The sequence below is a fragment of the Rhincodon typus genome, chromosome 18 (assembly GCF_021869965.1).
Source record: "Rhincodon typus isolate 14 chromosome 18, sRhiTyp1.1, whole genome shotgun sequence".
Taxonomy (NCBI): domain Eukaryota; kingdom Metazoa; phylum Chordata; class Chondrichthyes; order Orectolobiformes; family Rhincodontidae; genus Rhincodon; species Rhincodon typus.
Window position 1 is genome coordinate 6,022,425 of NC_063349.1, and position 23,528 is coordinate 6,045,952.

A 23,528-nucleotide genomic window follows, 5' to 3' on the forward strand; every position below is an offset into this window, starting at 1 on the left:
GTTACCTGGTTTGGAGGGTATTAGCTCTGAGGAGAGATTAGACAAACTTGGTTTGTTTTCCCTCGAATGTTGAAAGATGAGGGGGGGGCGACCTGATACCAATTTATAAAATTATGAGAGGCGTGGATAGAATGGATAGTTGGAGTCTTTTTTCCCCCAGGGTAGAAATGACAATTATAGGGGACATACGTTTAGTGTCAAAGTTTAAAGGAGATGTGAGGGGCAGGCTTTTTCACAGAAAGATAAGTGCCTGAAACATACTGCCAGAGGAAGTGGCAGAGGCGGGTTGAATAGCAATGTTTAAGAGGCACCTTGACAGATATATGAATAGGCAGGGAATAGAGGACTAAGGACTGCATAGAGACAAAAGGATTTTAATTTAGCAAGGCGTCACATGTCGGCGCAGTTTTGGTGGGCCAAAAGACCTGTCCCTTTGCTGTACTGTTCTTTATTCTTTGAATGAGTGGGGTTGTCCATAACTCTGCTTTTGACCATTACAGTGTGGACATTGAGTGCAGCAACAGAGAAAATAGGGAATTTAAAAGGGGTCTTGTCCCTTTCTTTCGAAGCAACAACTTAATGGCAAGGGTCACTTTAAGATGTTGGCTGATTGGGAAAATAAATATCCCTTTGTTTCAACAGGTTAATGTCCAGGCCCCAGGCTCCTGGCCTGTACGATATACAACAAATACAAACTATATCTACTTGCGAGATTTGCCTCCGAAACCCGCCTATAACATCACAGTTTCTGCGGTGAACCGCCAAGGTGAAGGATTGCCCAGTAAGAAGGTCTCCCTCAGGATGCTGGGAAAACCAAAACCTACACCAGGTAAGGATCAAAAAACAGGAAACGCCCACAGGAGGTTCTGCAAGATGACAGATTGAGAAACTATTAGAAAGATGGGTGGTTTTCTCCTGACTGAATCCGCTATTTCAAGTACCCACTGAAAAAAAAACTTCATCTTCATTCTGATCATTTTCTAATGCAAGCAGTTTAAACTCGTGCTTCTCTGCCTTTCCACTTCTCTGTGCTCTTTTCAGTTCCTCCTTGAAATCTGACTTTTTGGCCAAACTTTTGAATACCATTTCATTCTCTGCTTTAATTATGTTAAAACACCTCGGAATGTTTTATATCGTCAAAGGCACCACGTAAGTGTAAATTATGCATTACCGATAAAATCATGAGAGGCATAGATAAGGTTGATGCTCAACAGCTTCTCCCCATGGTAGGGGAGTCTAAGGCTAGAGGTTTAAGGTGAGAGGGGAGAGATACAAAAGGGTCCAGAAGGGCATTTTTTTCACTCAGGGTGGTGAGCGTCTGGAACGGGCTGTCAGAGATAGTGGTGGAAGCGAGTACAATTTTCTCATTTAAGAAACATTTGCAAAGGTACATGGATGGGATAGGTTTGGAGGGATATGGACCTAAAAGCAGGCAAATGGGACTAGTTTAATGGTGAAAACTGGGCAGCATGGGCAAATTGGGCCAAAGGGCCTGTTTCCATGCTGTAGTTATGATTCTATGACTCTAAATGGTTTTGTTGTAACACTGAAGTAAGAGGGATGGAGAGTACGGTCTCTTGAGTCAATGCCTCAAGGGTTCATGATCCAACCCAGAATGTATCACATAGTCTGATGCATCAGTGGGGCATCAATGTTTTAAGTTGAACACGCCACCTTTTGGATCAGACTTGAAAACTGCTTTATCTTCCCGAGCTATTCCAAAGTGAGGTAAGATTTTCAGCAGCGCTGTTGAAAGGAGATTTGAGAGACAAGTTTTTTTTACGCAGATGGTGATAAGTGCCTGGAATGCAGTGCCAGAGGAGGTGGTGGAGGCAGATACAATAGCAATGTATAAGAGGCATCCTGGCTGATTTATGAATAAGCAGGGAACAGAGGGCTGTGTAGAGACAAAAAGTTTTTAGTTTAGAAAGGCATCATGTGTTGACGCAGTCTTGCTTGGCCAAATTTCTAATGCTGTATTGTTCTTTGTTCTATGGACAACTGTGTATTTAATACATTTTTAACAACATATTTAACTTTTCCTGCATCTGTTAAACATTAACACTTATTTATTTGTTCTACTCTGTTCTCTGCTCTTCCCACTTCTTTTCTGAAGCTATTCATTTCTTGTCAAATTCTGGTGTGATGGGCAACCCATGCAACTGGTTATTCCCCCTGTGAGTTAGGTATTGGGAGGTATTTAAAGTGTGGCATGGTAGAGCAAAGTGCCAGTCTGTGTCTCTCACACATCTACTCCACTGGGAGCATTGGCCAACCTCCCTCTCCCTCACCCTACTAAGCTTCCCATCAGTTTTAGCCTCTCTCTCGCACTGTGTTTAATTAATCCACTGCAGATAGTTGGAGTTTGAACTTGCAGCCTGCCTAGCTCAGCTGCAGTCTGTCTAACCCTGGATCGCTGAGACCTGAAAACAAATTTCAGTTTTTAACTTGGATTTCTGAACGAAAGCGACGAGCCTTAGATTTCCACATTCGTTTAGCTTGCCTCACCCACCCTCCAAATGCACATTCGAGTATTGTTAAATAAGTCGCAACTGTGGCTGTGTTGATAATGCTCCCACCACTGAGTCGTGGGATCTAGGCACTCCAATGCAACGCTAAAGGATTGTTGCATAGTCAGAGGTGCTGCTTTGTTTGGTTGACATGTTAAAGCCAGGCTACATCTTGCCCTGTCGGATAAAGGATCCCTTGCCACGTAATTAACTGGAAAGGGCTGTCAGAAGTCTGAAAGATACAGTATAAATCTTTCTATAAATTCCATCAATCTTCCTCTCCTTTTTAGTGCAAAAGATAAAGCCAAGGCTGCTAATCAATGAGGCTGTCTCTATAAGGGCATCAAGTATAATGTTGAGACTACCAGAGTGCGGGATGTTCGATATAGCTGCCAGACAGTTGGATACATCGTATGGTCAACTCTCGATTTATGTCGTTGTTGCAGAGAATGAAGGTGCATTTTTTAAATTCTTCCATCTATGAACTTACTTCCTCGTGTTTCAGCTTTATGGGGTGATTGTATGTTTTGTTGCATCAGAAACATGGAACTAATCAGTGGCAGAAATTGCAACTTGCTTTGATGTACCTTGAACTAATTTCCATTTCAACCTTCAGTGTTTTGAGTGTTAAAAATGAGGAGATAAATCCTCCTGAACCTCCAGAGATGACCTACTGTGACTCAGGAATGTACCCTTTGACTTCCCCACACTGTTAACATTAGCGTTGGCTCTTTGACAAATGTAATGCTATCCACTTTGTTGGCAAAAACAGGAAGATGGATTATCATCTGAATGGCAATAGATTGGGAAAGGGGAAGGTGCAACTGGTATGATGTCCTTTGTAGCAAGAGGATTCCAGTACAGGAGCAGGGATGTTTTGCTGCAATTGTACAGGACCTTGGTGAGACCACATCTGGAATATTGTGTGCGGTTTTGGTCTCCTTTCCTGAGGAAGGATGTTCTGGCTGCAGAAACGTACAATGAAGGTTTACCAGACTGATTACTGGGATAGCAGGACTGACGTTTGCAGGGAGACTGGGTTGGTTAAGACTATATTCACTGGAGTTTTGAAAAGCAAGGGAGGAGCTCATAGAAACCTATCAAATTCTGACAGGGTAAGTACAGGAACGATTTTCTCAATGACTGGGGGCCGCAGTCTATTTAGGACAGAGATGAGGAGAAAATTCTTCACCCAGATGGTGAGCTGTGGAATTCTCTGCCACAGACAGCGGTCTAGACCAAAACAATAAATGTTTTCAAGAAGGAGTTAGATCTAGTTCTTAGGGCTAAAAGGATCAAAGGCTAAGGGGAGAAAGCAGGAACAAGTTACTGAGTTAGATGATTAGCCATGATTATATCGAATGGTGGAGCATGCTCAAAGGTCTACTTCTGCTCCTATTTTTTGTGTTTCTGTGGCTCCATTCTGCATTGTGGGGAGAGCACTGCAGATGCTGAAAGTTTTTAATATATGAACTGCAAAAGCTCAGTAGGTCTGGAGCTATCTGTGTGGAGAAAGAAGAACAGTCAATACTTCATGAACAGGAAAAATTAGATTTATAACAGGCTGTAAGCACGTACAGAAATAAGGAAGGGAGTTCAGAGAACAAGTAAAATGGAAGCAGCATCAATAATAAACAGGACGATCATAGAATCCCTACAGTGACGAAGCTGGCCATTCAGCCTATCTAGTCCACACTGACCCACACTTCTACCCTATCCCCGTATTTCATGGCTAATTCACCCAGCCTACACGTCCCTGGACACTATGGGTAATTTAGCATGGCCAACCCACCTAACCTGCACATCTTTGGAACTGTGGGAGGAAACCAGAGCACCCGGAGGAAATCCACACAGACATGGGGAGAACATGTAATCTCCACACAGACAGTCACCCGAGGCTGGAATCGAACCTTGGTCCCTGGTGCTGTGAGGCAGCAGTACTAACCGCTGAGCCACCGTGCTGCCTGATGGTGTATAGTTAAGGGAATTGATAATGGGGCAATTATAAAAACAATAAGGTCTGAATTTTATGGCATAGTAGGAAGCCTTTCAGTCCATCATTTCTTTACTGGCCAAGAAAAAGCGATCCAGTCTAATTGTAGATCCTGCTGTTGGTGCGTTACTCTGCAGATTGCAGTATATTAGGTGTGCATATCCAAGTGTCTTTTTTATCTATGATAAAATGGATCCTCTAGCATCCATTCAGGAAGTGAGTTCCAGTTGACCCATCCCACCATCTCAATTTTAAAAAGAAATTCCCCTTTCCACAATTTGCTTTAAATCTTTGCTCCGTGGTTATTGGCCTTCGTGTTAATAGTAATAGTTCCTTCCTATCCATTCTATGTAAGTCCATCATAACTGTACACACCTGAGTTATATCTTCTCTCTGCCTCCTCCGCTCCAGTAAAAAACCAAGCTTATCCGATCTTTCCTCCTGGCGAAAATGATCTCTTCCTGGTGACATCCTTATAAATTTCTTCTGTATCTTCTCTACCATGATAACATCCTTCCTGTGATACAGTGGCCAAAATTGTTCTGTAGGTATGGTATAACTAATATTCTTTACTGTTCGAGCGAAACCTTCCTGGCCTTGTACAGTAGCTGCTGTTGCTTTTGTGCTTATAGCTACTGCTGCTGGGAGATCTGCTTTCATGGTTAGTCTCAATTGTCTGGCTTGCATTATCCTCCCACATCCACTGTATGTTGTCTGCAAACACTTTGTGACAATCTGTCTCCAACTATGCCTCAGTGAATCTCTCTTCCGGCTGCCCTCTAGGCGTTGGCCAATAAAGGAAAGTAACCTATAGCCTTCTTTGACCACCTTTTAATCAGGAAGGAAATCATAGGTTACAGGTTAAAGGCAGGAAAGTGCAGTCAAGTATTATCAGGTCAGACGTTACCTCAGCGATGGGCAGAATGGCTACTTTTGCTCCTATGTCTTATGATTTTACAGAACGTCTGAGGTATTGAGCTCTTTCTGTCTGACATGAGGTTTTTTTTATTTGTTTTATCCTAATCTGCGTGCTGTTGCACACCTTGCGGTGTCAACATTTCAACATTTTGCCTGTTCCATTGTGGGAACTTTTTTTTGTTTTGAACCCTCTTAAGCTCATCCTTGAATGTATCCCACTGTTTTGTTCACATGTTCTGATCTGATTTCGGACAGGCACACTGGTTTGACCGTTGCCATTTCCACCTCCTTTAGACCCATCCTTTTGTTGCTTTACCCTGTATTATTTTGGCATTTTCTCATTTTTTTCACTCCAGTTGATTGTAAATGTGTTCTTTCCTCCTCACATCCTCCATCGTCCCTTATTTTCACATTTAATTTAACCTACTTTCTCTCTCCACTGCTGTTGCCCGATCTGTGGAGTATTTTCAGCTTTTTCTGTTCATGCCCCTCAATCTTCTTGCTTCGCTGATCACACATGATGCTGCTGCCTCTCTCCCAACTCTTACAAGCCTGGAGCATACACTGTTCCTAATGCTTCACATCTTCGCAAGAATTGTACTGATCCCGTATTAAGGGCAGAATCTTATGCTGCTCCTGGGTTTGGAGAATTTGCTTGTGTCAGAGGCCAGAAATTAGGTTCCCACCATTTGGGATGCAAGTTTTCAATCATTATTGGAATTTGTAAGAAAATAAACTGTAAAATATGGCAGCAAAATTAGACCATTTGGCGCATTTGAGTCTGCTCCACCATTTGATCATGGACGATGTTTCTCAAACCCATTCTCCTGCCTTCTCCCCGTAACACTTATCCCTCACAAATCGAGAACCTATCTATCTCTGTTTTAAGTGCACTCAATGACTTGGCCTCCACAGCCCTCAGCAGCAATGAGTTCCACAAATTCATCACCCTCTGGCTGAAGAAATGCTTCCTCACCTCAGTTCTAAAGGGGTGTCCCTTCACTCTGAGGCTAGTCTCTCCTGCTAGTGGAAACATCTTCTCCGTGTCCACTCTATCCAGGCCTCTCGGTATTCTGTAGGCTTCAATCAAATCCACCCTATCCTTCAAAACTCTATTGAGTACAGATACAGAGTCCTCAACTGTTCCTCATATGACAAATTCTTGGAGTTGTTCTTGTAAACCTCCTCTGCACCCGCTCTAAGGCCAGCATATCCTTCCTTAGATACGGGGCCCAAAATTGCTCACAATATTACAACTGCAGTCTGATCAGAGCCTTATACAGCTTCAGCAATACATTTCTGCTCTTGTATTCTAGCCCTCTTGAAATGAATGCCAACATTATCTTTGTCTTCCTTACTGCCAACTGAACCTGCAGTTTAAACTTAAGGGAGTCCAGAACTAGGACTCCCAAGTCCCATTGTGCTTCAGATTTCTGAAGCCATTCCCCTATAAGGGCTGAATGAGCTTTCCAATGGCAGACACCCTTTTACATGCATTTGCATCTCCCTATATTTGATGACAATGAGAGAGTAACATGAGCCTTCCAGTTCCCCACTGCATGTCAAAGATGTGCAACAGATGAGGTACTGTACTTGCTGGCCTTTGGACTGAATATTGGCTGCCTTGGCCTCTTTGCAGAGTGTCTTTTATGATGTGCATAAGGTTGACATCTAGTAGTGTAAGTTGCATGGGCACAGTGGATCACCAAGGGAGGGGGCTGGAGCTTCCACCATCAATAACAACTGGTCACCAACTTCACCATCCCTCCATAACATGCTCACAACTCTATCCCACACTCCCATTGGAGCAAGTAAATACATAACCCATCTTCACGACTCCACATATTCCTGTCTGTCAGGCAACCCTTTCTGTTTGTTCAGCCCCAAGTGATTTACCTTCAACATTCTGGACAATCGTTTAAATACAATTGGATAGATTTCCTGGACAATCCCAATCTCAGATTAGGGACTGTTGGGTAACATCAGGAACCTGAGCCCTGTCTTAATACATTGGTCCATCAATCTATGGAACACAAAACCATCAGTATTTGACCCGAGGTTATTAATCTGATCCTGTCAAGCTATTTTTGCTGTACTATTTTCTTATTGCAAATAAATGTGCTTTTGCTACTAAGACAGGGAACACTTCCCCGTTAATTCTACTATTGTGGAGCTTAAGCATTTTTTTGATGTTAGATGACCATGGTGACTTCCCCTCGATATCCTAACATGAGTTCACGAGTTGTTTTGTTCTGTGCCCAGTTGCCTACAAGAATTTTACACTGCTGTCTTTGAATGCAATCAATGGGGTCTCCAATCAATCTGACCCCGGACAGCAAAGTCCGTATGTTGCACAGCAACACCTCTCCGTGTACGACTGTGATGATGGAAGGAATCTGGACCCTTCTAGGACCATGCAGTACTATGTGATTGGCTCCAATGGGACATGCCACTCTGTGGACATCTGTGACAAGCCACTGCGCTCCAACACAACCTACAGGTGAGCTTTAGCCTGAACGTTAAGGAAGTGTTTTCAATGGATCAGGGTTGACTTGCTTTACAGAAGAATGTCCAGAACCTTACAAATGTGCCCAGCATATTCTTTGCATCACAGATTAGGATTACATGCTCTGAAAGGTTGAAGAGACTCCGCAGGATCAATCCTGGCTGCATCTCTCTGGAACGCCAATTAGAATATCAGACAGATGCACATCAGCTAACTCAGAATAGGACTGGTCCAAATAGTACATATCATGTTGCTTATGGGCTCACAAAATAAGGAATTAGCATTTCTGTAGTGCCATACACAACCTCTATTATAAGTGCTGTCCCTGTTGTAATGCTGAGACACAGCAAATAATAACAACATAAATGATCATTCAATGTCTTTTTAATGAAAGTGATGAAGAGATCAATATTAGAAGAAGACAATAAAACTCCTTGCTTTTTTTCTCGCTAGGACCTTGGGATCTTTTTATTTCCATGTTAGAGGATATGCAGGACTTGTGTTGCATGACTCATTCAAGATGGCAGCTGCAACAGTCAGGCACTCTCTCAGTATTGGTCTCTGAAGTGTCATCTTCAGTGATATTTCTATAACTAGCTTTGAATCCATAACCTTTGCTGAGAGGTGAGAGTTGAACTAAGCTGGCGATGCAATTCCTGATAATTCAATACGTCCTCAGTAGAAAATGTCCAAAATTTGTGGGAGATCTGCTGCAAAAGAAAGTAGATAACAAAAATTGTAATGAAATATTCAGTTATGCATATCTTTCCACAGATTAGTCACCCACCCACATTTGGTACGCACCATTCCTGTCATAAATTGGGTTAATATATCAATTGCCATGGTGGCCACCAAAGATTATAAATGGATGACATTGGGATAATATCATCCATCACTCAACATTGAGGTTCCAATATGAGGAAAAGGCTGGGATATGACCTATTCGAGGCTTCACTGGATGTAAAGTGAAAGAGACTATGAGGAGAAAGGGGAGGAACGAAACTTCCTCTGGCTAAGAAAAGATACTTGGTGAAAGCTCTGTCTTGCTTCAGCTTTGGATGGGATTTTGAGAAAGTATACTGACTTGGATTTTGTCCTCCCCAGGATCAAATATCTTCTGGTTGATCAAGACAGAGGCGAGATCATGAGCAGCAATTGGTCGGATAAATTCCAGACAAAACAAGGTGAGTTGGGTTAGCGACCAATCAACACTGAAGATGTAAATCATAAATCTGTAGTTCCAGGAAGGACTGACAGCGACGCCCTGCTTTGCCGTCCCATAATTTAGTACTTTAACTATTTCCAAAATAGAAACATTGTTGATTGCAATGGAGGATGCTTACAGGGGTGAATGTGTTCCTAGAATTACACTCTCGTCGTCTAATAGATTGTATGTAGTTGAAGAGCTCAGTTTTCCACTCCCTCCGTTGCTGTGATATCTACAGTTATATTTGACATTAGCCGTTTGGAAAGAGACATACCATGTTGACTTCTTTATCCTTTCCCCAGTCGCTATGGGTTGGAACCCAGGACTGCAGGGTATTAGCCTAGCCTTCTGGATTATGAGTGCAGTGACAGAACCACTAAAACACCATCTCCCCTAACAACTGAGAATATTCAAAAGGGGCGGCATCGGTCCATGCTAATTGAGATGCTCGTCACCATTGCTAATCAGAAAAACCTTCTCGCTTTTCCTATGATGGTTTCCCGTAGGTTAGGAGGTTAGCAGAAAACACAAGAGATATCGATTAACGTAGAACATCAAGGGAGTAATCATGAGGAAAACTGATGCCATCGCCAGGACGGTTGACAAGAATTTTTAATGAAGTCCCCATGAAACTCTGGGCACTTAAAGGGTGGCCTATCCGGCAGGACAGAGGGCAGAATCTTCCCTGTGGCACATTTGGTGGTGAGGGCTAGTTGAAGCCATATTCTAGCAGTGGGGCAGGGTCTTGCTGTGTGAGGACCATGCCAAGCAGGACAGGACTGTGCAGGGATACTTGCAGGCTTCCTAGGCCTTGGGAGGGTGTCGTGCAGGGATCACCCACTGGTGGAGCTGCTGGTCCTTGGTAGCTGACTTGAATCCCTGGAACCCTTGATCTCAGAGGAAGGCCTGCCAACTTGCCCATCAAATTCCTGAGTGGACCAAAAATCAATGGTCTGACCCCTAAAGAGGGGACGTGAAGCTCTGGATAACTCTTCACCCAGGCTGAGGGCCCCACCACAAGATCCCACTTTGAGGGACTAAATGTAAGGTCCACCCATCGAGTATGTAGTGTTTTTGAGGAGGTGGTAAGCGAAGTGGGAGCAGGTAGGTGCTTTATGACTCTGAAGGGAGTGAGGCATCTTGGGACTGGCCTTCAGAGATGCTAAGAGCTCTCTGGTACCCAAGTCACATGGTCAGTCTCAGACATGGAGTCTGAATGGTGTAGTGGGTGTATTCTGCTGAAGGAGGTAGAAAAGCTGACACAAAAATGTAGGGGGCTGGTCTCTACTGATGGGGACAGCCACATTTGCCCGCATCAAATGGACACTGAGCCATAGGCCACCAGAAGGGTATGGTCAAGGACTGAATAAAGGCATCGGCTATCTGAGTGTAATTGCTGGTTTTTTGTTTAATTTGCGGTGCGGTACTCACTTCTGCCTGTCCCATCTGACTGTTGTACTCTGTCTCCTGTCAGCCGTCCCATATCAAATGCTGGAGGAGGATTGGCAACGCTCAGCTCCAATGGTTATCATCACAGTCCTGTCACTGGTTTTCCTGAGCCTCCTTTTACTTGGCCTCCTCTTTATGTGGTGCTACAGGAGGAAGAGGTAGGTGGAGAGGAATTGAGTACCAAAGGATGCAAACTTCATGCAGAAACACTGATCAGGATGTTGCTGTATAAATGTAAATGTCTTTCTACAGCTCACCCATCCTCTATCCATTAGTTTTGCAATCATTTGTAACAGGGTTTCAGTAGAAGGTCACTATCATCCAAGGAAAAGATCCTTCTCAGTGTTTCACACAACGGCATGTATTTTCTAGTTTCTAGCCAACAGTAATTCTCAAAATTTAAACAACAATCCAATGGTAATGGCAACTGTGGCAGTACACTGGTGGATGTAAAATGATACCTGTTCATGACAAAGGAAAAACACAAGGCAGAAAACTGTAGCCCAATTACATTCGTATTTTTGATTATAGTTAGAATCCCTGCAGTGTGGAAGCAGGCCATTCAGCCCATAGCAACCCTCTGGAGAGCATCCCACCCAGACCCAGCCCCCGTACCCTGTCCCTATAGCCCTGCATTTCCCATGGCTAACCCACCTAGCCTGCGCATCCCTGGACACTATGGGCAATTTAGCATGGCCAATCCACCAAACCTGCACATCTTTGGATTGTGGGAGGACACTCAAGCAGACACGGGGAGAACATGTAAACTCCACACAGACAGTTGCCTGAGGGTGGAATCGAACCTGGGTCCCTAGCGCTGTGAGGAAGCAGTGCGAACCACTGAGCCACCGTGCCGAATTCAGCCAATTCTCAAATCCAGAATGCAGGATGAAAATCACCTTTGTAAATTTTGGAATAATCAGGGAGAATGAACAAAAGACGAATTAGAGCAGAAGTAGGCCATTTGGCCCCTTCAGGCCTCCCCTGCTATTTAATAAGATCATAGCTGATCTGTTTGTGTTTCGGACCACAAACAAAAAAGACTGGAAAAATGTCTAAAGTCTGACAACTGACGGATACCTTGAGAAGTTATACTCATCAGGAAAGGCTGAACAGGCTGGGGTTCTTCCTTTGAGGGGAGGAAGCATTAGGAGTTGACCTAAAGATCAGTAAAATAATGGGAAGTGTTTGATAGAGTGGTTGGAGAGGAAGTATTTCTGCTTGTACGGGAGTACCAAACTGAAAGGTAAAAATAAGGCAGTCACTGATACAACACGTAAGGAATTCAGCAGTGCTTTCTTTTCCCTAGAAAGTGTTTCGAATATAACATTTGCTACCAGACACAGTAGTTGAGCTTCCCCTTTCAAGTGTAAGGGGAAGCTAGATGGGTACGTGAGGGGGGAAAATTACTTGAAGAATGTGCTGTAAGGATGAGATGAAGTCGCATGGGAGAAGGCTTATATGGAGCTTAAATACCAACATAGACTGTTAAAATGAATGGACTCTTTCTCAGGGTAATCAACTTTGGCATTTTAAGGCTGAGATACCTCTGAGTAATTTAGTGAAACCTCTTCTGAGCAAGTAGCATTTGTGGATTAAAGAAATGTAGTGAATTGTTGGTATTTTTTGAGAAGTGTCACCTGATTGTATTGTTAGAAGCATTAAGATGCAAAGTGTTAAGGTGAATATCACATTTTGGCCCATGATTTGACCTAAGACAGGAATTGGAGTGGAACATTAAAGGCACTGGTGAGAAGTCCTTTCCCCTAACAATCTCTGTTGGGAGGTATTTTATTTTTTAAATGTTCATAAGTACAAGAGGGACAAAAGCATCTTGGTGTCAGAGATAGTAGGAACTGCAGATGCTGGAGAATCTGAGATAACAAGGTGTAGAGCTGGATGAACACAGCAGGTCAAGCAGCATCAGAGGAGCAGGAAGGCTGACGTTTCGGGCCTAGACCCTTCAGAAATTTCTGAATAAGACACCTCTTGGTGTCATCAGGAAGCAATTTTTCATACAAGGGAGTAATGGATATCTAGAACTCTTTGCCTCCAAAATTTGTTGAACTTAGATTAATGTAACTGAGGATCAATTAAAAATTAGAAAGTGATAGATTTGGGTTTGCTAAGGATATTAAGGGGCATGAACCAAGACCAGGAAATAACGGTAAGATACAAACCAGCTATTATTTTATCAAATAGTAAAACAGGTGCAAGGGAATCTGCTTTTGTTCTATTGTCCTGTAAATAATATTCAATAATTATTTATAGTTGTAAAGGTGGGCCAGGGCAAATTATGAAGGGTAAATCTCCAGGGATGCGTGAACAGAATTGCTAATAGGTACCAGATGCAATGCAATGCAGAGAAACAAGGCATAATAGTGGTTAAGTAACTGATAAAGGGAAGTGTTACCAAAATACGAAGATCGTTTAAGAGTGGAGAGACAGAGCTACCTAGTGGTCCTTACGTTGATATAAAAGACCAGTGGGATTCTGGGTTTTACTTATCTAACATTGAAGCAAACAAGTTAAAATGAATTAGTAGGAGACAATTGACTGTTTGTGTATAATTCTGGACACCCTTTATAGAAAAGTTACTGTGCCCATGGAGAAGGATCAGTCAAGACTCAAAGAAATTTGGCCCGAAATCAGATTTTATTTATTAACCAAGGATGACATTATCGTGGCATTTTTCACTGAAACAGGAAAAGTTGAGTGTATGAATGGAGTATTCAAAACTATAAAAAGTTTCACAGGACAACTAATGAAGAATTGCTCCTACTATTTTGAAAAGGAATTATATAAGACGATACGTGGGGGAGAAAAACAGAAAGATCATCTCCATTGGAAGAGCAAATGCTAGCCTAGGCATAACGGACTAAATATAACCTCTAACTGTGCTTTAGTTCCTTTGATTTATATTCTAAACCATTTATGATTGACAATTTTCATCACTTTTTTTTAATTTAAATTCAATGCAGGACTGGAATGATGAAGAATAATTGGATGGGCTACGATACACATTTTAAAAAGGACAAGTGCAGGAAGAATATACTGACAGCAATGATTGAAGGACAGCAAAATGAGAAAGTCAACAACAGTCTGTTCTTTATTCATCCCCAGGATCAATGTTCTAATGAGGACAATACCTCTAGATCCTGGAACATTCCAGAATACCACAGGTGCTTGCTCTTGGGCTTCAATAGCAAACATTTTGTGTCGGAAGAGTCAGTGTTTCCTTTATTCTCTAAAGCTGTGATTAGCCATACGTAGAGCTAATGGGAAATTATGAGCGAGGGGGTCTAGGTAAGTTGCTTTTGCGAGGAGCCAGCAGGGGCAAGAGGGGCTGAATGCCCTCCTGCGCTGTAACCATTTAACTGTTTTATCAAAGTCTTGCGGAGCAGTTGAACTAAAACATTGAAGAAGGCATTTGGTGATTTTTGAATAGAAATAACACGCAAGGATATGTGGGAAAGCAGGAGATTGGCAATAGGGGTAATGGCGTCCATTTGAAGAGCAGACACTATGAGCTGAATAACCTTCTTCAGTGGGCTGTAACCATTCAGTGATGTGTCAGGAATGAGGTCTGATGACTGCAGCTCAGCAATGAACCACATCAAACACATCCTGGGTGACAGTGTAAAAGTTACCATTTTGGTGCAGACTGCTTTGTGGATTTAGGAATACCATGGACGGGGAATCTCAACTGCTCTCCAAATTCAACAAACTTAATTGTCACCCAATCGACTGAAACTGGTCTTTGGCTGACTCCAGGTTCAGGTTGTGAAGCGAAGTGCTGCTGAAGAAGCTTCAGCGAATTGCCGATGTGAATCCCAGAAGTCTATAGGTGCCGTAGACGTGAGGCTGGAAGGAGTGGGTCTTCCTGCTGGTGATCAGACGGTGTTGAGCTTGTGCATTTTGTATCACTCTCCTGTGGTGAGGCAAGCTTTACCAACTTGTTCCTGTCCCTTCAGTTCTCCCCAGAGTTGAGCTGGCTGAGGCCAAGCACATCTAGGCTGAAGGTTGCAGTAAGGTCCCTAGTATGCTGCAAGTAGGGACGATAAGGGTCAACTTCCAAAGTGTTAGCCACCCAGCTCACTGGGAAACTGGGCATTAACTTGGGCAGAGTTCCAAGCAGCAATGATGCTCTTTCATGGCCAAGCCAATGAGGCGAAGAGACTACTCAAAGTTGCTTCTGTTGGAAACTGCAGGGGAAAGTATTTTCCCTGTCAACAAAATCATTTTTTAAACAAATGAAGGTGGGGAGGCTGCAGAAAGACTCGGACAGGTTGGGAGAGTGAGCAAAGAAGTGGCAGATGGAATACAACATGGGAAAGTGTGAGGTCATGCACTTTGGTAAGAAAAATAAAAGCATGGACTATTCTCTAAATGGATGGAAGATTCCGAAGTCTGAAGTGCAAAGAGACTTGGGAGTTCTAGTCCAGGATTCTCTCAAGGTAAACTTGCAGGTCGAGTCAATAGTCAGGAAGGCAAGTGCAATGTTGGCATTTATTTTGAGAGGACTTGAATATAAAAGCAGGGATGTACTACTGAGGCGTTATATGGCCCCGATCAGGCCACATTTGGAGTATTGTGTGCAGTTTTGAGCCCCATATCTCAGGAAGGATGTACTGGCCCTGGAGCGGGTTCACAGGAGGTTCACGAGAATGGTCCCAGGACTGAATATGAGGAACGTTTGAGTACTCTGGGACTATGCTCATTGGAGTTTAGAAGGATGAGGGGGGGATCTAATTGAAACTTACAGAATACTAAATGGCCTGAACAGAGTGGATGTTGGGAAGATGTTTTCATTTGTACGGGAGACTAGGACCCGAGGGCACAGCCTTAGAGTAAAGGGAAGGCCTTTTAGAACAGAGATAAGGAGAAACTTCTTCAGCCAGAGAGTGGTGAATCTATGGAATTCACTGCCACAGAAGGCTGTGGAGGCCGGGTCATTGAGTACATTTAAGACTGAGATAGATAGGTTCTTGATTATCAAGGGGATCAAGGGTTACAGGGAGAAAGCTGGAGAATGGGGTTGAGGAACTTATCAGCCATGATTGAATGGCGGAGCAGACTCGATGGGCCGAATGGCCTAACTTCTGCTCCTATGTCTTATGGTAACCTTTTTAAACATCAAAATATCTTAACATTGTTTAAAGTGTTTATGACTCTTTTACAGCATTTATGGGGAGAGGGGGCTACCTATTGCTCATGGATTGCATTCTGATCATCTCCTGTTCAGTTCTGCCTCCACACCCTCAAACACAAGCCAATCAGTACACAAGAGGTATGTGCCGTAACTTCCCATATGTACTGAAGAGCCCTTGTGATGTTCATTTAGGTTCTAATCATTCAGTATAGAGTCAGACAAAGATAAGGACTGTGTCAAGAGAGCTATACTTTCTAGTTACTTTCAGTTTAAAAGAGTAGAAGGAGCTTTACTTTCATCTTAACAGAGTAGAGTAAGCTCTACTTTGTTTCCTTTCAGCTAACTTTTAGTTTAAAGGAGTGGAATTAGCTTAACTTCCCGTTTAAGTGTGGAGGGAACTTTACCCTGTGCTGTACCTCTCCTGGGAGTGTTTGATGGGGACAAGATATGGAGAACTATACATTCAGATTAAAAAAAATTAAAGAGCTTGACACTGTAATTAACCCAGTGCTGTCCCTATCCTGGAGTTGTTTGATGGGAATAATGTTGGTGGAGCTTTACTTTACATTTATTTTAAGTTTAAAAGAGTAGAGGAAACCTTACTTTCAGTTTATTTTCAGTTCAAAAGGGTCGAGAGAGCTTTACTCTGATCTAACCCTGTGCTGTCCCTGTCCCAGGAGTCTTTGATGGGGTTAGTGATGAGGGAGCTTTCCTTTCAGGTTAAAAGGGTAGAGGGGGCTTTTCTTTCGGGTTAAAACAGTTGAGGGGGAATTGAGTCTCGATTTGGAGTGCTCCAATAATTGGTCGGTAATCAGGGACTGTGGAGCCAAGAAGTCAGCCTAACTGAAAATATCTTATGCCGGTGTTCCTTTGTAATACAGTCAACGCCAACTGCCATGCCTTCTGTGGTCAATAGAGTGCCAATGGGGCCTGGCAACTCCAGTGAACACTTTGGTAATAACTGGAAAATGGCAGCAGTCCATGGAACTGTATGCCAGCAAGAGTTACTGCTTTAAGGAGAGGAAGGGGAATGGAAAATCAGCCCTTTTAAACTAAAACTATTTAACATTGATCAATGTTAGATTGCTGTCATTCACAGCAGTACCTTTCAGATGAAGCGTTAAATCAAGGTCATGTCTGCTCTCTCAATTGGACCCCAGGGTATAATTAGTAAAGATTAGCGTAATTCTCCTCAGTGTCAGAGACAATATCTATCCTTTAAATCAATATCCATAAAGAACAGAGGGTCTGTTTGTTATCAGGTTGCTTTTTGTCGGAGCTTACTATGTGCAAATTGGTGGCCATGTTTCCCACATTGACAAGGCTGTAAAGTGCCTTGGGACATGCTGAGGTTATGAACAGCACTATACAAATGCTCATCTTTATTTCTCTGTGTCATTCTTTTTATTTTCTTTCTGAAACCACCAGGAACATGCGAGTTTGGGTAGACTGAGATGTTAAAACTTTACACCCAAACTCCGAATTGTCTTGAACCCACACATGTTCAGATCAGGGTCGAAGGCAGTTCAAACTCCGAATTGCCTTGAACCCACACATGTTCAGATCAGGGTTGAAGGCAGTTTGTTGGTCCTCTCCTTGGAGGGGTGGTTGGCAGACTCTGATTCAATGGTTTTAATCCTGGTGACTGCACATCTCAGTTTATTTTCAGGAGGGAAGCAAGCACAGCTTCAGAGTTGAGCCTTCACAATACATCTTCTGAGTGTGGAACTGCAATAGTCCTTCCCATTCTTAGCTACAGGCTCCTGACTCGGGGGACAAGACCTGTGCTGCAGGCCTCCTTGTTGAGCTCTGAGAGTACACGAGTTGAAGAGCAGTTTTGCACAGTGGCGGGGACATAGAAGGTCAGGGTGACCAGGGTTAAAGGGAGGCAGGAGGGACATGAATGGATATGGAGGGGTACGGAAGATATAGGGAGGATATGGAGCTATGGGGCAGGAGCTGGGGAGGTCAGTGAGCTGAGGCTCAGAGCTTCTTGCACTCATCTACTAAATTGGGCCAGTGACCCAACAGATAGAGGGGCCTTTTAAAATGCCAGTCTTAGCTCTTCTTCTGAAGAGCTGCCCTGATTCCTGCTCCTTTTTGCATGGACAAAGGCAACCCCAACTCCAGCTTGTCTGCCGATTCCAAAAGCTTTGCCTTACTCACTTCTGTACAACTCCCCAAGTGATTTATTCCACCCCTAGGAAACTGTTGGTGACTGAAACAGCCATTACTACATAGGGCACGACCTAGTTAAACCAACCAAATTCCACACCCAAAAAGGGAACACCAACACTCACCACTCACTGCCTTCTGGTCCAACAATCCTAAACCCAACCTGGAAATAGAGATTTTGACCCTGACAAGAACCCCCAATTTGTTATGGACCAAACCAAACCCCCTCAAAATATATTAAGAAGATAGGCTAGACCCTAATGTTTTCTTATTTTAAAAGTAAGTATGAGGGGTTGTGTTCCAGATGCAATTCGATTTGGTTGAAGTACCAGGCTTGAAACAAAACATAATTTATTCATACACAGTAAGTAAAAACAGACAAAATAAAATGAAAAGAATTGGCTAAACTGTATCTCTTTCAAGATGCTTAACAAATTAATATATATGTTAACTACTACTAATTAACTGTTCCTATACAGAAACATCCCATAAACACACCCTTGGCAAAGGCAAATTCAGTAAAATAAATTGTCTCACATGCAATTCTAGCAACAGGAAGACGACCCCAGCTTTTAGCTGTAATTGAGAGAGGAATAATAGCCTCCACATCCAGCTTCAAGATCCCAGCAACTGCTACTGAAAAACTAAAACTAAAAATCCTGGTTCTGAGAGAGCTTGACCTCACCCATTCAGGCTGCTTCTATTGTTCCAACTTTAACAGAATATCCAAGGCCTCACAAGCTGTTTACTTTATTAGCTTTGGAGAAGACTGCTCAGTACCTCTGTCTCAACCTGTCCTTATTTAAAAAAAAACCCAGAACAAAAGAGAACTTTAAAAGCCATAGTATTGTCACGGTAGGCAGTGCCAGTCATGAGGTGGGTTGCGAAATCAGGAAACCCATTCCCACCTCAAAGGAGAAAGTGCAGCATGTTCAGCTGCCCATTAAGCACATTTCGCTGCAGGTGAATAATAATCTTAGAGAAACAAATTTAGGGCTGAATCTTAACCGTATTTGGTCAAAATGTCATCCAGTTTCTTGCTGCAAGGCTGAGCTACTTTTATTAAAACACATTCCATTAGTTCCTAAAGGTAAAATCACCATTGTCTTACTAGGCCATAGGCCTGCTCTCTCATTAGAGAGAGAGAAAGAGGTGACTGGTGGTGGTTTAACCTGAGATTCACCATGTCTTGGGTAAGGGGAGAGATTGAAAACGAGAGTCCTTCATAGTAAGCTTAAGGCTGAGGTCACTAGAGTGGGGCTTGAATCCACAACCAAAAGGCTTAGAACCATGTTAGCTTTGAGCAACAGTGACGACTTAACCAGGATCCTTATTATATTTATTGCACTGACCGCACACCGCAATACGTGATGTTCTGTGTGTTTTTGTGTTACTGTACATCACCATTTGAATAACTGACCTTTCTATGTCTTTTGCTGAATTGCGTTCCAGTGGCTTCGTTCTGACAGGATGCGTACAGGATCGATTGATTAAATCTGGATCGTTGCTGACGGGATCAACTCAGACTCGATCAACTCAGACCGGAGCGAGTCAGACTCAATGGGCAGCAAATGGATTGGTTCATGCTGGATTGGCACATGCTGTGTTAGCACCTGGATCCATCCAAACTGGATTCATGCAGAACAGATCGGCACAGACTGGAGTAACACAAACAGCATCAGTACAGAAGGGATCAGTGGGATCTGGGCTGTTACAGGACGGATTGTTTCTGACTAGACTGACTCAGCAAACTGACAGTGGTACAGTGAAGTCTGCCCACAGGTATGTCATTGACCCATCTTGTCACTTTGGTAAAATGTGACGTTTTAACTTGAGTTCTGGTGTAAGGCCACATCCAGTGAGGTACTGAAGTTGCTGGTTGGTTCCCCGAGCTGGCTGGTTTTTGTGCAAACATTTTGTCCCCTTTCTAGATGACATCTTTAGTGCTGTCTAGCCTCCCTTGAAGTGCTGTTGTTCTGATACATTTTGAATTTATATGGTCTAGTCTGTCATGGGGGGTAGTTCTGTTTTCCGGTTTTGCTCTGCTGTGGCATATAGATGGGGTCTGTTTCAACATGTTTGTTTATGGTACCAGTGGTTGAAAACTAGGTTTCCAGGAATTCTCGTGCTTTTGAGAATTTTTGAGGTACTGAGCCAGAGCCATGCAAAGCTGAAGACGACCAGTTTCAAACTGCCCCCAGCCAATTCCAAGATGGCTGATCCTATTCGGGGATCCTTCTAAGGATGCTCCCTTCGACTTGTTGCTTAGGGAACCATCGATATAAGTTAAAGTCCTGACAAGTCAACAACCAAAATGCGTAGATGTCAGATGAGGACGAAAACACGCTCGGCTGTTGATGCGCCCCCACCGTCAAACAGCCCACCAATCCGCACCCAGCCAACTGGAAATTTTGGACATAGTCTAAAAAACGTCAGATGGCACCTCTGAAACTGTATGCCAGCAAAGAGTCAGGAGAGACTGAGTCGTCAATATCTTAGCTCAGTCATAATCTCCAACCTTTCCAGCACACAATCAAGTCCCCACTATGTGGTAGAATCTTACAGGTTGGAAGGCGGCCATTCAGTCCAGTTTTATGGAACTATCCAATTTGTCCCACTCTTCCACACTGCTGTGTAATTTATTTTCCCTTTTGAAGTATTTATCTGATTCACTTTGAAAGTGACCGTTGAATATGCTTTCACCACCCTTGAGACAGCACGCCTCAGTAACTTATCATCTCCCCACCCTGTGTGTGTGTGTGTGTGTGTGTGTGTGTGTGTGTGTGTGTGTGTGTGCCCATCCCCAGTGATGCTCCTTACCTCCCAATATCCATCCTCGTAGCAAAGGGGATAGTGTGAACAGCCATTCATAACAACTGTTAAGATAGAAGGCACAGGCAGGAAGGACCCCTTGCAGTGGTCACAGAGAATGAATCGTTCATTGGGTTATTTATCCTCTAAGGATCCCTCACCTTTTTGAACATCTATATTAAATCACCCTTTAACCTCCCCACTGTGGGCACCAACTCTGTTTTCTGAAGTCTCTCCACAAAACTGACACCCCTTGCCCCAGGTGCCACTCTGGTAAACTCTTCCATAACCCTTTCCAATGTTGCGGATAGTTTTGTATTTCTGAGGTGGCTAATGGATTGTAGCTGACAGAGGAGGCAGGCTGAGCGATGAGACAAATGGATCACTTGTGAATCTGCTCATCATGCAATCAATAAGCTGGAGCTAGCAAGCACAACAACGTGGGAAATATGAGCAGGGGGTTCATAAGTCTCCACTACAACTATGCTCCAGTTCAATCATATCCCAAGCTAACATTTGTCTAACTTATTTTCTCCTGGCTTGTCGCACCTTCATTTTAACGTTTGCTGAACATAGGAACAGGAGCGAATCATTTCACCCCTTTTGGCTTTCTTCCTTCTCGAGTGCAAGGACACCCAGGTTGCTCTCAATGCAAACATATATTAGTCTCTCATCCCAAAAATATCTCCTCCTTTATTTTTCCCACCAAAATGCTAAGTTCACACTTTGACACATTTTTATCTTCCATGTTCTTGCCCATCCTAAGATCACCCATGTCTTTGTGTTGCCTCTGTCTTCCTCAGCACTTAGCTTCACCCTCCTCCTGTCGGCACAATTGGATGGAAATGTAGAAAATGTGAGTACCAGTAGGCCATTCAGCCCTTCAAACCTGCTCTGCCATTCGATATGATCATGGCTGATCATCGAACACAGTCCCCTGTTCCTGTTTTTCCTTCAGCCCTTTATATCTAACTCATTCTTGTAAACCTTCAATATTTTGGTTTCAACAGCTTTCTCCATCAGAGAATTTCATTACACTCGACCACCCCCACTCCCCCATTTAATCTATTAACATTAAAAATAGGTAAGGCCCAAATACTGACCCTTGCAATAGCCTGGCAGACATACCCTCTCAACTTGAAAGTGTTCTGTTTATTACTCTTTAGTTTTCTGTTCAATCAACAATTCTCCATCTATGCTAATAACTTCTTCTTACGTTCTGTGCTCAAAAGCAGGCCCAGCCGCCAGCGCCATGTCCTTGATCCGAAGCGAAGAGGCAGATCCTGAATCCATCCCAGCCAGAATGGGGATCAAACCACATGCTGCCAAAAACAACCTGATCTACGCCAGCCGTCTGATCAGCTAAGCAACCGGGTCCACAAAGAGTCCGCATTGCTATGGCAGCATAGACGTTTACAGGCGTGGTGTTGCCCAGAATTATGAATAGCAAAGGTAAAGGCTGTCCTTGCCTTGCCACCATATCACTAGCCAGGACCTCCCCTGTTCTGAATAGGAGATAGTTTGACAAGTTGATCCTTGACCTGTTTGACTGTATCAGAACACACCTTCCTCTGCCATCAGAAAATCCTGGAATGGGATTTAAGCCCTGGCTTGGGGCAGGGATGTTCCCCAGTGTCCCACAGGACCTCATTACGCTAATATATTACTCCTTCACCACATGAGTTAGTTTGCATTTTTTGGAATCTCTTCTCATGCTGTACAATTTCCAAATGCTGTTTGAAAATCATAGTACGCTACATCCACTGGTTTCTCCCTTATTGATCCTGATATAGTTATGGTCGCAAAAACTCCGAACAGATTTGCCAAACACAATTTTCTTTCATAAATCTTTGTCGATTCTACTTAATCAATATCATGATTTTCTAATTGCCTTCCTACCAAATCTCTAGTAATAGATTTTAACCTTTAGCCTACTATGATGGTAGGCTAACTAGCCTATAGTTCCCTAAATTCTCTCTCCTGCCTTCTTTTGGTTAGGTGTGCTATCTTGTAATCGGTGAGATTTGTTGTAGAATCTGATTATTCTCGAAGATGACCACTAGTGTGTCTATTGTCTCTGCAGCAGCCAGATTGTCATAGCGTCATGCAGCATGGAAACACACCTTTTGGTCTAACTTGTCCCAATCTGGCCTAGTCCCATTTGGAACATTTGGCCCATACCCCTCTAAACCCTTCCTATTCCTGTACCCATCCAGATGCCTTTTAAATGGTGTAGTTGAACCCACCTCCACCACTTCCTGTGGCAGCTTGTTTCATACACGCACCACCCTCTGCATGAAATAGTTGCCCCTCAGATCGTTTTTAAATCTTTACCCTCTCACCTTAAACCTATGCCCTTTGGTTTTGGACTCCCTTACCCTTGGGAAAAGACCTTGACTGTTCATTCTATCCTCGCCCCTCATGATTTTATAAACCTCTATACGGTCACCCTTCAGCCTTCGACACTCCAGTGAAAATATCCCCAGCCTATACAGTCCTGAGGAAGGGTAATACCTGAAACATTGACTAGTGCCAGAAGACTGGAGACTAGCAAATGTTGTCCCCTTGTTCAAGAAGGGGAGTAGAGACAACCCTGGTAATTATAGACCAGTGAGCCTTACTTCGGTTGTGGGTAAAGTGTTGGAAAGGATTATAACAGATAGAATTTATAATCATCTAGAAAGGAATAATTTGATTAGGGATAGTCAACACGGTTTTGTGAAGGGTATGTCGTGCCTCACAAACCTTATTGAGTTCTTTGAGAAGGTGACCAAACAGGTGGATGAGGGTAAAGCGGTTGATGTGGT

General features: G+C 43.3%; 1 protein-coding gene across 1 annotated transcript in view; it reads left to right on the forward strand.

Annotated features, from left to right (window-relative positions):
- LOC109933519 overlaps positions 1-22,087 on the forward strand; it is a 58,169-nt gene extending 36,082 nt beyond the window's left edge. The window contains exons 14-18 of the mRNA XM_048607809.1: positions 643-829; positions 2,801-2,965; positions 7,684-7,921; positions 9,032-9,111; positions 21,957-22,087. Coding sequence (XP_048463766.1) covers positions 643-829; positions 2,801-2,965; positions 7,684-7,921; positions 9,032-9,111; positions 21,957-22,087 — 801 coding nt within the window. The remainder of the gene's footprint in view (positions 1-642; positions 830-2,800; positions 2,966-7,683; positions 7,922-9,031; positions 9,112-21,956) is intronic.
- The last annotated feature ends 1,441 nt before the right edge of the window (positions 22,088-23,528 follow it).